This window comes from Haliotis cracherodii, unplaced genomic scaffold, assembly GCF_022045235.1.
Source record: "Haliotis cracherodii isolate W230 unplaced genomic scaffold, xgHalCrac1.p SCAF_2, whole genome shotgun sequence".
Classification (NCBI taxonomy): Eukaryota; Metazoa; Mollusca; class Gastropoda; order Lepetellida; family Haliotidae; genus Haliotis; species Haliotis cracherodii.
The window spans coordinates 80,036,359-80,054,614 of NW_027266275.1; the positions used below are offsets into that span (position 1 = coordinate 80,036,359).

An 18,256-nucleotide genomic window follows, 5' to 3' on the forward strand; every position below is an offset into this window, starting at 1 on the left:
CTTTCTTAAAACGAAATACGAAAAGAAAATAATCAGTGATATATAAAAGCGATATCTACAATGTAGATAACTGTATCTGCAATGTAGATATCCCTGATCTCTCCTAAGAAATATTTCCTGTGGGAAATTTCCTTTGGATGATAAATAGTGTGAGGATATAAGAGACGCATGAGCCGACTACATCCAATAAGAATAATAAAGAAGAATAGATGATGTGTTGGTGTAAGTCCCAGATGTCGGCAGTATTGTTTGGGTTATTCTTCTCCGATTGTCTAATCTGATTGATAATCTGTGTTGAAAGGATACGACAAAACGGTAAGCTAGTAAGGTACCGTCATCCGTCCGTTTAAGTATACTACTCAAAGTTTGCTAAGGATCATCACTTTAAAATGTAATACGTTCAATTGTGTGAACTGTTGAAACAGCCAAAGACGATATTGCGTGAAGTTTATTGAACACAAGTGTCCGCTGTCATGTGCCACACAATGTCAACAAACAACGTCGTTCGTCCGTTTAAGTGGTAAGATGCTGTCATTCGCCTGTTTAAGTGGTAAGATGCTGTCATTCGCCTGTTTAAGTGGTAAGATGCTGTCATTCGCCCGTTTAAGTGGTAAGATGCTGTCGTTCGTCCGTTTAAGTGGTAAGATGCTGTCATTCGCCTGTTTAAGCAGGAACATGCTTTCATTCGCCCGTTTAAGTGGTAAGATGCTTTCATTCGCCCGTTTAAGTGGTAAGATGCTGTCATTCGCCTGTTTAAGCAGGCACATGCTGTCATTCGCCCGTTTAAGTGGTAAGATGCTGCCATTCGCCCGTTTAAGTGGTAAGATGCTGTCATTCGCCTGTTTAAGCAGGAACATGCTTTCATTCGCCCGTTTAAGTGGTAAGATGCTGTCATTCGCCTGTTTAGGTGGTAGGATGCTGTCATTCGTTTTTTTAAGCAGGAACATGCTGTCATTCGCCTGTTTAAGTGGTAAGATGCTGTCATTCGCCTGTTTAAATACTAACATTCTGGCATTCGTCCGTTTATACCACACGAACTTATCACCACTCTTGCAGAAGTTCATCATACCACACTTATGTCTGTCGCTCTTGTTATAAATTGTCAGTGAGTTAATGTGGACCAGAATGCTTACGTTGCACTCGCCACAGAGAGACTGATGAATTTATCACAATTACTTTCTTCCGGTTACCGCAGTGATTGCACCAGACGGGGTCACGATGACATCGCGAGTGAGCCTTCTAGTTCTTCTGTACTGTGGACGGGGCCGGTGAGTAGTACTGCTTGTATATGATCCCGCCAAGTGGCCTGGATACCACGGGTCCAGCTAGAAGAGGTCCTATGTGGTGGTGAAAGTGTGTGGTGGTCCTGGCTGATTGTGTGGACCGTGGATCGTTGCTCATACTAACAGCCATTGGTTTATCTACCCCAGTCTAATTATTTTCAAGCCTGCAAAATATCACGCACTCACAGAAATGTGTGAAAGTATAGATTTTTCTCAAAACACATTTCGTAATAATGTGATAATACAATTACTGGATATAGTCATATCATTAGTTTTTATCGTTATTAGTTTTGGATGTCCACATTACTGAGTGAGTGAGTGAGTGAGTGAGTGAGTGAGTGAGTGAGTGAGTGAGTGGGTGGGTGGTTGAGTGGGTGGGTGGTTGAGTGAGTGAGTGAGTGAGTGGTTGAGTGAGTGGGATGGTGGGTGAGTGAGTGAGTGAGTGAGTGTGTGAGTGAGTGTATGGGTGGGAGGGTAGGTGAGTGAGGTAGTGAGTGAGTGAGCCCAATGTGATGCAGGCATTAGACGTTTATTAATCTGGTTAAATGCACGAGCACGGACATGGTACAGACATTCAGGACAAAAGGGGATTCCAACCAATGATCACAGGTTTTTGGAACGCCTAAGGGACGCAACTCTGCATAGGGAATTAGAGGACTAATTGTGTCCCCCTCGTCCATTGTGGGAAGTATAAAGGAAAGAATAAATGCACAATAATTGCTTCTGTTAATTAGAAAACAAAAACAGCAACTAGTAATGTATGTGTGTGTGTGTGACGTGTGCGTGTGCGTGTGCGTGTGCGTGTGCGTGTGCGTGTGAGCGTGTTTTCAGAAACTGGTGACTTGTAGACGCATTCCTGTCTAACTGAGTTATAGAGTGTCTTGGTGAACTGTAGTCTTCCGTTATCCTCACCTAAACGACCGCCTCCGTGGTCTAGTGGTAGTGCGTCCGCCCGGAGAGCGGAAGGTCCGGGGTTCGATCCCCGGCCGCATCATACAAACAGACGTTAAAAGATGGTACTTGTTGTTACCCTCCCTCGCGCTCGGCATTAAGGGGCTAAAACAAGGACTGGTCGGCTCGGAGTCAGTATACTGTGTCTGAGTGGGGTATTCATGTTAAACTGCCGCATAGTATCTCAGTGGGCAAGAAAAAGCAGCCACACACACACACACACACACACACACATAAGTGCATGCATGTCGCTACATAAGTACAATAATCTTGGACGCGACGTTAAATATCACCTCACCTCACCTAAACACTATTCTAATTATCCGCCATGAAGGCTACTGCGGCATCAAGGTTTCTACATCAGTAAACCGGTTTGTTTAGTTATTTGTTTGTTTGTTGTTTAACGCCGCACACAGCAATATTCCAGCTATATGACGGCGGTCTGTAAATAATCGAGTGATTGACATCATGAGAATCGATCTAAGAAATTGGGATCCAATGACATGCATCGATATCAATCAAGTCAGCGATCCTGACCGCCCGATCTCGTTAATCGTCTCTTACGGGCATAGTCACTTTTTACGGCAAGCATGGATTACTGAAGACCTATTCTATCTTCACGGGTCGTGTGTTCTTAACGAGAGTTGCCTGTACATACTCACTGTTTCAAGTGGTTCAGTGATCGCATTGTCAGTGAAAGAGCCAGTTTCCCCTCAATGACTAATGAATACTTTGACCAAGTCCAGCATATTACACTTCCTTGATGACACCATAGAGCTGCGTACATACATCACCAGAGTCCCCCAGTCAGCGCGGACAGAGGGTAAGTGGATTACTGACATTATCATTAAGAATATTTATTCAAGTCTTATCTGAGCCCACTTAATCATTCCACAATCAGCTGCGATGTCATTGCGAGGCAGGGTGACAGATTAATAGATTTATAGGCGCGTCGGACGAACACCAAAATATATATTAACCCTTCGTGTGATTCTACACCTCTGTACCTAGGGACGGTCTCGCGATCATCACATTAGTTTGTTACATGAAAAAGCAGATATTAGTCTACGTGTTAATGTATGTTGTTGTGTTGTGAGAGGAAAGCCCGAAGTGATGCACGTCTTAGACGTTTACGACATTTTAGTAAAACAACGATCACGGATGTGATGCTGACAAACATTATCAGGGCAAACCGGGATTGGAACCCACAATCGTCTGTTTCTGGCACGCCTGATAGTCGAGAAAGAAGATAGAGTCCCCATGCACCCGAAAGATATATATTTTTAGCTTATGTTTTTTAATCCTCAAGGTGTCTACTGATGGAATTTGATATTAATCCTGTTCCTTCCAGACATCATGGAAATCATATGAATTTGCTTTGTATGTAGATAATATTTGCAAGACGTTGAGTAAAATATACTGACTTTTAACGTATCCATCTTGTTTTAATAATATCTTAATCATGAAAATAACACTTTCAATGGATTTCTCAAGCTCAAATTACGCACAAATATAGTCTCGTATGTTCATGTGCCATGTCCAGTCAAAAGTAAAAAAACAAACCATCATCATTCGTTTGGTAGACACTATAAGAATTATAAAGGTGTAAGTTAAAGAGGATTTTCAATTTTGTTATATACTATTTGTGTGGTAGTCAACCGGAAAATGAAACTACTTTATTACAAATGTAAAACCTTGAAACGTAAATTCTCCCTACCTAACACGCAGTGACGGTTCACCAATCCTTTGTAGTTGCGACTTAAAATGTTGTTTAATGTTTAAAAAATCTGAAGAATATGAACAATAGTAACAAAAAGTATTTAATGTCAATAAAATGCGTTATCATACAATTTACTGTACATAAACACCCACAGGGGGCAGGGTACAAAACATGAACATGACTAATTAAACATTGACATACACAATAGAATACAAATATTGCTATGATTATAGTGCTAGAGAGGAGATGCAGATTTTCTTTGCCTAAACATTTTGTGAATGAAATTGGAGATAATTTTTGCAAAAGGCTCTGGTGGATTTAAAAGTATTTTTAGAGATATTGTGTGCATAGCCAAGGTGGGTGATGAATATAGTTCCTGTCTCAGGTCTTTGTAGAGAGGGCATTGCAACAGGAAGTGTTCCTCATCTTCTATCTCATCAGTATCACAGAAGGTACATAATCTTTCTTCTGTTGGAGTGTTAAAGTATCTTCCTCTCTCAATTTGAAGGTCGTGAGCACTGAGTCTTAGCCTTGTAACTGCTTTGCGTTGTTCTATTGCGGTGGTTACTTTCAGATATGGTTTAATTCCGAATTTGTCTCCTATTTTCCCGAGGTGTCTGAGCGTATGTGGTTCAGTGGATGGGGCTTGGTCAGTTTCACCGAGGTATATGGACTTGAACTTTTCATGTACAGTTTCCTTAAATTTTCTAGAAGAGATGTTATTGTGAGCCAGATCAGGGAAAGGGTAGTTGAGTAGAGTATATATTGAAGAGGTCCATGAGTTCAATGTTTTATCTTCATTGAAGGCGGCAGTGAGTAATCTGCCATATTTCACATCTAATAGCCGAAGGTAATAGTTATACATTAATATGAGTATTGAAATGTTAAGGGGATAGAGTCCAAGTTCTGCCAGACAGCCAATGTTACTTGTTCTGCGAGGAACTTCTAAGATACTCTTTGCAATCTTGATGCTTAATGAATTTACTTGCTGTTTAGACCAGTTTTGTAGAACGTCTTGGTGTTTAATGAGTTTTGAGCCCCACACCTCTGAACCATATGTTGCTATTGGCTCTACCAGTGCTTCATACAGACGTAATAGGGATGTAACAGTTGATGGAGAAATCAGTTGTGATGTTAGTTTTGATCTTGTGCCACGCTCTCATGACTTTGGTTTTCAAGTTCGTCGTTATTGCATGCTTGAATGAACCATTTTTGTGGAATAAAATTCCGAGATGATTATAACAGTCACATATTTCAACTGATTTAGTCTTGAGGAGAACGCATCTATTCATATCAGTAGATTGACTCCCAAAGATGACTATCTTAGTTTTTGACGTATTGATATTCATTTTCCAGTCCTCTGTAAACTGACATAGACTATTTAGATTGTTTTGTAATCCCTTCGCCGTGGTTGATAACAAGACCAGATCATCTGCAAACAGTAAATGGGTGATGCCATGGGTCTTGTTGTTGCAAGGTAATCCTGTAAGTCATTCATATAGATATTTAACAAAGTAGGACTGCAGGTACAACCTTGCTTTACACCAATGTACGAGGGAACTGGTTGTGATATCCCTTTTGAAGTGTTTATTACATAATGTATATTTGAGTACATATTACTGAGTAGATTATAAATCTTGCCTTTAATACCCTGTTGCATTAGCTTCTAACGTAAACCGTCTCTCCTGATGGAATCAATGCTTTGCTAAAGTCAAAACCTGCATATAGTTTCTTCTTTAGCCGTTTAGACTTTTGTACGAGGGTTTTTAGCATGAAGATATTGTCAGTGGTTCTGTGATCTGATCTAAATCCTGCTTGTGCTTTGTCAAATCCTTCGTCTAGTTCGATGAATGATATAATCCGTGAGTTGATTATGGATAATAACAGTTTTGAGAGGCAATTCCTCTATAGTTATTTGGTTCACCTTTGTCGCCTTTCTTATAAATTGATACAATGTAGGAGGAGTGCCACTGGGTTGGGTATTTTCCACTGTCCAAAATAAGATTAAATAATTTCAGGTTGTGATCTGTATAAAAACTGGTTGAAGCACGCATCACATCATTTAAGATGAGGTCGGGCCCACCCGACATTCCATGTTTCAGTTTTCTTATAGCTGTCCATAGCTCTTCAGCGGTGATGCATTTATTGAGATTTTTATATTCGACATCATTCAAAATCAACTTAGACAAAAAGTAGTCTTGAAATCTACGAGACCGTTGTTGGAAGCGAAAGAATACCCACCGGTCAAATAACCAAAATGGCGTTTTGCGAAATGAACAGTCACGATTGAAGAGTTAAATGAGAAATTTGCAGTTCATAACAAAAAATTATATTCACTGCAATGAAACTATCACTTTTCTTAATTTCAGAAAGTCATTCACACTAAAGTATATAATAAAATATATCATCGGGTGTATGGTAACCATATCTTCCTTCTAAACCTAGTAAGATAACCGGGCCGAACCGGTATTCAAACCTACATACATAGGTTTCTCGCCTGCATCTCTGCACAGCTAGTTACGGCGCCTTAAACGACTGGTCACCCGTGCCCAAAGTTAAAAGTTTATATAACGTTTTCAATACTACAAAATACAAACATATATATTTTAATATCAATCTCTTGTGTTACTTCTCGAGTCCTGATATGCACGGATACTACATCAGCGGACGTGACACACACAGCTCATCACCGTCATGTAGTCATTGACATCCGCTCATGATGTACACTACAAGTGAAATACGCATAATCATTCTTCCTTCATTTGACGAATATCTACGAAAATATGTTAGCATTTAGCATATTTTGTGACGGAATTCTCTTATCTAAAAAAATATAACATCGATATTTGACTCGAGTGGAAACCTAAAGGTTTCGGAACTAATTTTAGTGAGTGAGTGAGTGAGTGAGTGAGTATGGTTTTACGCCGCTTTTAGCAATATTCCAGCAATATCACGGCGGGGGACACCAGAAATGGGCTTCACACATTGTACCCGGAACTAATTTTAAGACCAATTAGAAAATATACTCTGCCAAAAAGAAGACACAATACGTAGTAAAACCGTAAATATCTGACAGTATTGCCGATGTTCATACAAAGGTAATACCAAATATGAATTCATTATTTCTGCATCGATTCGGGATTGATTTGTGTGGTAAAATGAGGTATTGCAGAAATTTGGTGAACAGATGGAAAAATCGTAGAAACGCAACCACGTGAGAGCCTGGAGCGAAACATATTAACATGACATGCGGGTGTACCATCACTTGTCGGGTGATTTGCTTGCCATCACAATCTTACAGCAAGTGAACAGCTAAAACATGCCACGACTGACGGAAGCCCAACGCAACAACGCCATCGGCCGACAGCATACAGGTGTATCATCTTTGGCTGTAGTCAGGTTTTTCCACGTAGCGCCAAGCACCATCACAAGACTAAGAAACCGTTATCAGACACACGGGTCAACACGGGACCTTCCCAGATCCGGTCGACACGTGTCCCTACTAGAGCACAGGACAGATACATACGGCTTCGTCACTCACGTGAAAGACCACCACGGCCACCTCTACAACTACGGCGGTACCAGGATTGCGTAGGATATCAGCTCAGACAGTGAGAAACCGTTTACGTGCTGAAGGTGTTCGCGGTAGACGACCTGTTGGAGGGGTAATTTTGACGGACCTGCATCGTCGGCTGCGGCGTCAATGGTGTCAAAGTCACAGAGCATGGCCACAAATGCGATGGAGACGTTTGGTTTTGTGATGAGTCACGTTTTATGCTTCGCTGTAAGGATGGGAGACGTCGTGTATACAGGCGTCGCGGAGACCGTTATGCCCGAAACTTCATTCAGGAAGTGGACAGATTTGGCGATGGTAGTGTGATGATGTGGACAGCCATCTCCTACACTCAGCCTGGTAGAACAGACTTCAAGGGAATTTAACGGCACAACGTTACACGTATGAGATTATTCGGCTACACGTCCTTCACATTATGCAACAAGCGAACGTCATTTTCCAACAAGACAACGCCCGACCTCACACTGCAAGACTGACAACTGCCGTGTTGAGGAATCACAACATTCAGGTCCTGCCATGGCCCTCCAATGTCTCCAGATTTAAACCCAATCAAACATTTTTGGGATGGAACTGGATCAGCGACTGCGAGTACATCAGCAACAACCACGGAGCCTCCGACAGTTGGCAGAATCACTGCAGGAATAGTGGGTGAACATACCCCAGGCCACAATTCAAGATCTGATTGCTTCCATGGGAACATAGATGACCTTCACCTTGAAAATCTACTATCTCGTGTGTGCCATGTGGAACCTGGTCAATGAGAATGATGTGTGCAATCTTTGAACAATCAATTACCATCTGTTGATTATTTATATGATATATCAAATTTACACCTAAAATGACCTTTGCGTTTCTTTTATTTTGCAGAGTATACATACTACCGAGGCCTTTCACTCTGAAACGATATGCAATAAACAACAATGAATCATATCATATATACTCATATCTATCGCTTTTGTTGAATTGTCAGCGTGTGACTGAAGACCAGAAAGTACACTTCAATTAAGAAATGTAGATGAATTACTTCCTTCCTGTATCTGCAGCGATTGCACCAGACGAGGTCACGATGACATCGCGAGTGAGCCTTCTAGTTCTTCTGTACAGTGGACTTGTATACAAGGCCGGTGAGTAGTACTGCTTGTATGTGATCCCGCCAAGTAACCTGGATACCACGGGTCCAGCTAGAAGAGGTCCTATGTGGTGGTGAAAGTGTGTGGTGGTCCTGGCTGATTGTGTGGACCACCGTGGATCGTTGCTCATACTAACAGCCATTGGTTTATCTATCCCAGTCTAATTATTTTCAAGTCTGAAAAATACCACTCCCTCACATCATTGAGTCGATTCTTCTTTAGCCCCTGGCTCATTAATCCTGAACTTCATCAGGAAACGGGAAATATATAATATTTACATTGTTCCAAAACTAACCCTACTATTGTTGAAGGATACCTGCTGTGAGGATATTACATTTGTGTTCCCTGAGAGACCGGAACTGCCACGTTTCGGTGTAGTTTACGGAAAGAAGGCCAAACTTGCTTGACTGATCCGCCCACTATAAACTTTTGTTGAAAGGAAAACTAAATCTGAATTTAGTCTTTCATCCTGCCGATAAGGTTGTAGCATTTTGCAACAAACACATTGTTTCGAAACATCCACACACTGTGAATAACTTTGCATCAATATTTTTGTGTGCAGAAATGTAAAGAAGTCCTGGATTAAGGGACGCAACTCTGCACAGCTAATTGCTGCGCCTTGAACGACTCGGCCTCAATATAGTATATTAGGTCACTGCCAGGTTTCGTGACCTCGTTGCGTGTACAATCGTGATGTATCAGGGGAACGCCGCTGCACGATGAGAATTCTAAATTCGTATTTGTTGTTACATTTGCTCAACATGTAAAGTGTAGAATTACACCGAAACCAGGACGTAGTATTAACGGTGGGGTTTTATGCACATTAAGTACATATGAACATAAATCACAGCGACAAAACCCCTTAATTAATCACAAGAAATCCATTGTACAATCCCATAATCACAAGAAATCCAATGTACCATTCCGGCAATATCATGAGCATGTGTTTAAATATCTCCATCAAAAAGTGATGATACCTGGTGTTCGCGCGATAGGGTGACCCTGTTCTGCCCAGCGTTCGCACCCATCACAAACACATGCAAAGGCAAGTTAACTGTTCACCTGAAATAACGGGAACGCAATGCGGTTCTTTTTTCCTGAAGTATGAAACAAAGACAAGAAAAGATCTTTGACAGGGAATATAGAATGAGAGAGGCGTCTGTAAAATATTGCCTCGTAGGGGCAAGACATCATTCTACAGTAAAACTTTTGGAAAACTTTACTAAGACTTTGAATGTTGTAACCCTGATCAAATAACTTTTGAGCAACAAAGAGCGAGCACGATCATATGGCAAAAGTTGTGACATACAGCGTGACTCTCATTGCAGAAGGAGCATGTCACTGTACGACCGGATGTGACCCTGTCAGCAACTGTACGGGAGCCTGTGACACTGGATGGTATGGGCCGTACTGTCAGAAACGTAGGTGCCTAAGTGTATTTATATCTTTAGTTGAATTAAGGGATAAACCTTCGGTGTTTTGAAATTTGATGTAGTTGCACTGTAGAATAGATATACCTCTTATTTTAATTTGGTTCTTTAGCGCGAGGTTTCAAAGTATAAATATATAAATATGAAAAGGTATAAATGTATAAATATAAAAATGTTTGTAAACAACATGTTGTCAAATACATTTGATAAAATTCGACAAACCATATCATATTACATTATGTTCGATATCTGTATGAACTCACTACCGATGTACTGCAGTTGCGTTTGGTCACATATTCAAAACACCAAGTCGAGCATCTTTCTCTTTCAACTGCAGCTGAAATATTGATAATGCGACGTAAAACTAATTTAGCTCTCTTCTCAAAATATCAAAGAACTACCACCAGTGTCTTGGATAGAAGACACTTTATGAAGTCACAATTGAAATGTTACGCCACGTAGCGTTGCTTTGCTGTGACCTCACACAAGTGTCTACTAGGGACATTGTTGGAATATACTGAAAAAAACATTCGTTTTAAATAAAAAGGTTATTCACAAAAGACTCTCCAAGGTTAGATTTAGATATGATATTCTACTTCATATATCCCCAGTGGAAACAAATATTGCATAATATATTTCTTTCATCTGCCTTCAAGAGAATGTCGCCTTGAATGGGAGCGCTTCACAGATAAGTACCTTCGATGTAAGTGACGATTATACTGACTGGAAACGTGTCCACTTCACTGCTGATTTGGCTGTCGATGGCTTCTCCCACACTGACTTCACCAAGAAGCCTCTTACATGCACACACACAGGACCCGACCGTCACGCATGGTGGAGGGTGAAGCTGGCGAGGAATGGCGTCAATCAAATCAAACACATGACTATCTATAATCGCCAAGGATGTAAGTTGCCTGTCATTATTATACTCTCATTAACAGGAATGCAACAACGCCAACTTTCATATTCCATTCAGGTATCTCCTAAGATTATTATACAGTATAACAACCATGTCTACTGTATAACAACCATGTATATTGTATAACAACCATGTATATTGTATAACAACCATGTCTATTGTATAACAACCATATATACTGTATAACAACCATGTATACTATATAACAACCATGTATACTGTATAACAACCACGTATACTGTATAACAACCATGTCTACTGTATAACAACCATGTCTACTGTATAACAACCATGTATATTGTATAACAACCATGTATACTGTATAACAACCGTGTCTACTGTATAACAACCATGTCTACTGTATAACAACCATGTCTACTGTATAACAACCACGTATACTGTATAACAACCATGTCTACTGTATAACAACCATGTCTACTGTATAACAACCATGTATATTGTATAACAACCATGTATATTGTATAACAACCATGTATACTGTATAACAACCGTGTCTACTGTATAACAACCATGTCTACTGTATAACAACCATGTCTACTGTATAACAACCATGTATATTGTATAACAACCATGTATACTGTATAACAACCGTGTCTACTGTATAACAACCATGTCTACTGTATAACAACCATGTATATTGTATAACAACCATGTATATTGTATAACAACCATGTATACTGTATAACAACCGTGTCTACTGTATAACAACCATGTCTACTGTATAACAACCATGTCTACTGTATAACAACCATGTATATTGTATAACAACCATGTATATTGTATAACAACCATGTCTACTGTATAACAACCGTGTCTACTGTATAACAGCCATGTCTACTGTATAACAACCATGTATATTGTATAACAACCATGTATATTGTATAACAACCATGTATACTGTATAACAACCGTGTCTACTGTATAACAACCATGTCTACTGTATAACAACCATGTCTACTGTATAACAACCATGTATATTGTATAACAACCGTGTATACTGTATAACAACCATGTCTACTGTATAACAACCATGTCTACTGTATAACAACCATGTCTATTGTATAACAACCATGTATACTGTATAACAACCGTGTCTACTGTATAACAACCATGTCTACTGTATAACAACCATGTATATTGTATAACAACCATGTATATTGTATAACAACCATGTATACTGTATAACAACCGTGTCTACTGTATAACAACCATGTCTACTGTATAACAACCATGTATATTGTATAACAACCATGTATACTGTATAACAACCGTGTCTACTGTATAACAACCATGTCTACTGTATAACAACCATATATACTATATAACAACCATATATACTGTATAACAACCATGTATACTGTATAACAACCATGTATACTGTATAACAACCATGTACATTGTATAACAACCATGTATACTGTATAACAACCGTGTCTACTGTATAACAACCATGTATATTCAATCTTGAGGCCTTGCAAAATTGTAAAAACGTTAACATTTTCCCAAAATATCTAAAGATAGACAGCTCTGCAAGACATAAGTAGTTCTTGACAGGTGGTGAACACATCATTGATGGAAAACACAAGAATATACGACGACAGTGCATTGCAGGTGTTCCTGCTTCACATATATATACATGACCAACACAGATGTGTGCAAGCATCATTGTTCATATCTTAACAAGACACAACACTCACCTGGATGACCGTTTAATATATTTAGATTATCAACATTCAAATATTTTGGTAACAGTTCAAACGTCATAGAATGGTAATTCTTGTCTCACTTTTATGAAGTAATTAATGTTGCAGTAAGTATAATTGTGGAAACAAATTTCATTTTCTATGAATGCTTCATATAAGGTATGCCAGGTTTACTGCGATAAGAGGCAGTGTATGTACATGGAAGTGTACAGTCCTGGTTCCCGACCCCCCTGTATATGTAACTGTGCATGTCTTGGCACACAGTTGAAACGAGACGCCAGGGAATGGACATTTCCGTGGATGGACAGCAATGTTACGAATGGACTAAAGACGCAGCACCAGATACTGTGGCACACGTGGTCTGTGATCAGACGCTGGTAGGAGAAGAAGTGACCATCGCGATTCCCGGACAGTTCTTGTCTCTCTGTGAAGTACAGGTGTTTGGTAAGTTGCTAATAGTTTATCGGACACACACTCTACTTAACTATTAATATATGTCTAGTTTATTGATTATTTTTTTGTAAATTTCGTTTGAAATTCCGTTCGATTTCACTCATAATAATAATGCGTGCTCTTATTTACTTATTAAAAGAATTTGAATTACACTATATGAATTACAAAGTGATAATAAATAGTAGGTATTTATTTAAAAAAATTAAATTGATGTCAAATACTTTCTCCCGTAACAGTACATTATGCACATTTATAACATCTCCAACGATGTAAATAGCTCTTTATAATTGTGAACATATTGAGCATCGTGTATGTCACAACAATTATCATGGGGAAATAACTGTAGAATATCCTATGCTACATACTTTATGCAATGAATATTCCATTTAAGTTTGCAATGACCTCTGGTACGGAGAAGATTGTGACAAACGATGCAACTGTTTTCCCGCATCAGACATCTGTGACAAAGGTAATGGAGCCTGCAAGAGAGGATGCCAACCTGGCTTCACAGGCTTAGACTGTCAGCAAGGTGAGAATACTGAGTTTCTGGTGAGATTATTGACTCCACACAAAATCCATATCTACGTTCTAGGTCCCTTTAAATTATTTGAAGGTTATTAAGTAAGGTTTAATAAAGTAATGTATTACCCACCCGTTTAATAACCATACATCTGTATTATGCATTGTGTAAAACCAAAGTACTGCGGGAACAAATTCACAAAACTCCCAACATCACTGGGCTTTTTCAATGACATTGCGTGAGGAGATGACAGATCACTGAGAGGAGCTTATGCACACTCGCTGACCCAAGCAACCCCGTTTCTAGGCTGACGTCACATGGCATTGTTTTGCCGGTGGATCATACAGGAATTACAAAAGTCTCTTAAGTTCAGGAATGAGAATGGGATGATGCTAGAGCTGAGAAAGAGATGAGGGTAATGGCAAGCTGAAAATGTGAGCGTTTAATGAAATACAAGTATATGCTCTAGGATAGGTAAGAGAATAATGCCCAGTCCCTACAATTAAGAAATATTCTGTGCTATAATAGCCGTCGAAACAGATTTCATTGGGCGTACAATGCAAAATAGTGATGGAAATTATATGACTGGATCCCTGAAAGGCAGATACGACACCAGGTGTTCGCGAAATAGGTAAGCATGTGATGCACCAACCAGAAGCACCGGCTCACACCATTCTCATTACAAATGTGAGTGTTTCTTTGTGGCTTAAAGCCGCATTTGACGAGTTCTTCTTATGGTACATGTTAATGTATGCAATGATGATACAGTTATTCCAGAGTGACACGAGAACCGGGATTGCCCCTGAGGCTTCGGTGTGGCTAGTGAACACTTTAACCACTGTGCTACCAAACCGCCTCTTTCAGGACGATCAGCTATCGGGACGCATATTTTAGGGATTCGTTGGAAATGTGTTTATCCGAACAATCATACTGGGGCCGGATAAATGCGGTTTTACCACATAAATCAAAGCAGACTAGATATACTTCAAATAGTTATTGTCCAATGGACAGTTAATCGACTCAGGGCAGCTAGTGAGCTCAAGCGGGCAGTCAGGAAAAAGCCAGAGATTAGTGGACCTTTAATGAAATGGAGATACCGTACACTGGATAATCGAGGATGTTACTAATATTTTCGTTTAAAATTCTGAATTTGAAGTATATGCTCGACCTTTCAGAGTGCGAAGATGGCTTCTACGGCATGAACTGTACGTCTTCATGTGGCCAATGTCTCAGCACCACTATCTGTGACAAGAGTGACGGCCACTGTCCACGTGGGTGTGAGACTGGCTGGACCACGGTCACGTGTGATAGAGGTCAGCAAAGCGTGTCTACATTTCTCAAAGTAGTCAATAATGTCATAATTCTAAATACTATAAACTGATTGTGAGAGCGTAAATTGGTTTTAACGACGTTTTCAACAATATTCCAGTTATATGACAGCGTGTCAGCTTAGAGTGGGAGGAAAGCTCGAAGTGATGTAGGTCTCAGACGTTTACCACTTTGGTAAAATACTCGATAACGATATGGTGCTGACAAACATAGAACATAATCAGGGCGCACTGGGATTCGAACCCATAATCATAGGTTCCTGGCGTGTCCAAGGGACGCAACACTGCACATATAATCTGATGAAGTTTACCTCTACATGCATACACATTGTAGCACGCTCTTACGTTGAGCAGATTAAATATTATTTATGAATATATGTTTCAATGTTGTTTGTATTGTATTACACGTCAGAGCGTGACGTGACAGGTGTATCTGTCGGCGGCGTCTTACTGGTAGTAGTCGTCGTTGTAGTAGCTGTGTTGGTGATTTTGATTAAAAGGTACGGAACAGGCGTAACTTATAACATCATTCTGTGTTCTGCTCATTAATTATTGTCGGGTTTACTCACGATCAGTGCTTGAGTTATTTTAATGTTGATATAACAGAATTTTGATCAGTTTTGTAATACAAAAACATTTACTGTATAGAAATGCTTACGAGTTCCATAAACGTTGCTTTGACATGTGAGTTGAGATCTACTATTTTAAATCTGTAACTTTGTTTAAGTATGTGAAACGATTTGTGTCTATTAAAACCTACTATAGTAAACTACGGTTATAACGAACTCAAAGGGACCACTACTTCTAGTTCGTTATAACCGTAGTTCGTTATAAGCATATATATATATATAGGATATATACAAATGGCCAGGACCCCAAAAAGCCATTTCGTTATATCCGTCAGTTCGTTATAAACGTATTATACTTTACCAAACTTGCAGCGTTGTACAAATATAGAACCTGAAGCCGTTGCTCTTGTAAATAGCAAGGTTTGCTTACATCCAAGTGACGTCATGAACTATATCTTATTCGAAATTAACATAATACTGTCTGTCGTGTTGTTACAGGAGACAGGGTCACTCGAGGCCTGCCGCGTCCATGACGCTCTACAAGGAACCATCTGTCCAGGAACATTCAGATGCTTGTGACGGTAGTGTGACAACTGTTTTATCCATGTCATGTAAAAGAAATATTATCCTGAGTGAGTGAGCTAATATTTTTCGCAGTCGCAGTCATGAATATAACACATGTGCCAGCATGGAAAACGCTTGACGCCGTCGGGTACAACGCCACACAATAACCTCTGGCACCCGTTGTAGGCACCCGATCTTCTTGCACACCAACATGCATAACAATGTATACTTATGTGTATTGATAGCTAAATCAATGTAACGGCATAGGGTACTGTCAGTGTTACATTGAATGCATAAATAACAGAGAAATGATAGTGGAATATATAACTGAAAAATATATTTTCGCATTGCGGTGATACTGCTATTATGACGGGTATGTGGACCGGAACTAGTTAGCGTCAACTCCGGATATATATAGGAGCCGGATATAACAAATCGCCGACTATTTTGGTTATTTTGCTAAACGTCTTTAGGAAATTTCGAACTGATTTAAAACCTGGCCCAAGTCTACGACATAGAATAGAAAATACCGAATATGACATAATGGGTCATTTTTACATTAGACAATACACAATGTAGATAAATATTATCAGTCTCAATCACACAGTGACTTTGTCCATTTCAGGTGAGAAAGATGAGGACGAAGTCTTTTCCGCAGAGATAGAAGACGATACGGTTGAGGGCGCTGGCTACTGTAACTGGGTCTCTCCTTGTGTGTCTTTGGAGAAACTGGTTGAGTACATCAGAATGAAAAAGGAAGATTCGGCCTTCGAGACCGAATACAAGGTATTACGTGTGGGCTACATCTTAATACTACTGTTAAGGATGAGTTTAATGACAATACATACATATTTTTAATACATACATATATATAGCACACACACATATATATAATACATATTAAACTGTGTTCCCATGTGAGGTTCCCGGCGGCGAATGAGCAGATTTCAAGGGAGTTGAGGGTTGTACAACTTAACAGTTTATCGTTCACATAATTTCGTAGGCAACCAGCCACAAATGATACGTAATCCCCAAATACCTGATCCCCCAGTGATATCATTCAAATAGTTCTGAAACACGGCGTGCAGCCCTATTTATTTGCTCCCTCCCGCATCACACTCGCATCTTCTCCATAGAAAAGGTGTCCAGTTGGGACGAGGGATATAATAATAACGCTTTTCTGATTTTGCAGGCGATTCCTTATGGTATCAGAGGCAGCGTTGAAGAAGGAAAAAGGGCAGAAAACAAATTGAAAAACAGATTTGCTGCGTTGTACCCATGTAGGTTCCCTCATGTACCGACATGCATCTGACACTGTCAGGTCAACAGCTTCATGTAATCACTGTTGTTTGTCATCAGTTGTGGGTCTCCGTAAATTTGCTAAGTTTTAAGCTGGGACATTGTAATATGATTTGATGTTTCTGATCGATCAATGCCGAACAAAACAGAGGAAGTCGTCGAGCGATACCCAAACATTACCTAAATAGACACAATGAATTTTCCTCTCTGCGCCAACTCTAATTCTGAAGAAAGCTGTTAGGTCTTATGTGTAGAAGAACAGAATGACGCTGAAATAAGACGTTAATGGAACCATGACTGTGGAACTAAGCAGCGCTTTGAATATACGCTCCATGTCTACCTTTATGACTCATTTTACATTCTAGCATTAGTTTCAGTTGACTTTGTTCATATCCATTGATAAGATTGACGTACGAATCATCTTCTCCACATTTGGGGGGACGGGTGGCCCAGTCGTCTGAGGCGCAGCGATTCGCTGTGCAGAGTTGCATCCTTTGGGCATGCCAGAAACCTATGAATGTGGGTTCGAATCCCGGTTCGCCCCGATTAAGTTTCTAGGTTTGTCAGCACCATAACCGTGCTCGTGGGTTTCACCGAAGTGGTAAACGTCTGAGACTTGCATCACTTCGGGCTTTCCTCCCACATCAGGCTGACACGCCGTGATATAACTGGAATAATGTTTAAAGCGCCGTTAAATCCCACTCACTCACTCACTCTTATAACAATTACACTATTCATCAACTCTGGTACTATCTAATCGATGGGTGTGTGTTACCGTTCTTTCATGTCCTT

At 39.9% G+C, this 18,256-nt stretch overlaps 1 protein-coding gene across 3 annotated transcripts in view; it reads left to right on the plus strand.

The window, feature by feature from the left end:
• Positions 1-2,957: 2,957 nt before the first annotated feature.
• Positions 2,958-18,256, plus strand: part of LOC139468561 (receptor-type tyrosine-protein phosphatase epsilon-like) — a 30,894-nt gene continuing 15,595 nt past the window's right edge. For all 3 annotated transcript variants that reach the window (XM_071250615.1, XM_071250616.1, XM_071250617.1), the window contains exons 1-11: positions 2,958-3,057; positions 8,572-8,652; positions 9,987-10,079; positions 10,745-10,993; positions 12,996-13,175; positions 13,576-13,713; positions 14,880-15,017; positions 15,445-15,532; positions 16,100-16,182; positions 16,791-16,951; positions 17,358-17,445. In XM_071250615.1, coding sequence (XP_071106716.1) covers positions 2,958-3,057; positions 8,572-8,652; positions 9,987-10,079; positions 10,745-10,993; positions 12,996-13,175; positions 13,576-13,713; positions 14,880-15,017; positions 15,445-15,532; positions 16,100-16,182; positions 16,791-16,951; positions 17,358-17,445 — 1,399 coding nt within the window. The remainder of the gene's footprint in view (positions 3,058-8,571; positions 8,653-9,986; positions 10,080-10,744; positions 10,994-12,995; positions 13,176-13,575; positions 13,714-14,879; positions 15,018-15,444; positions 15,533-16,099; positions 16,183-16,790; positions 16,952-17,357; positions 17,446-18,256) is intronic.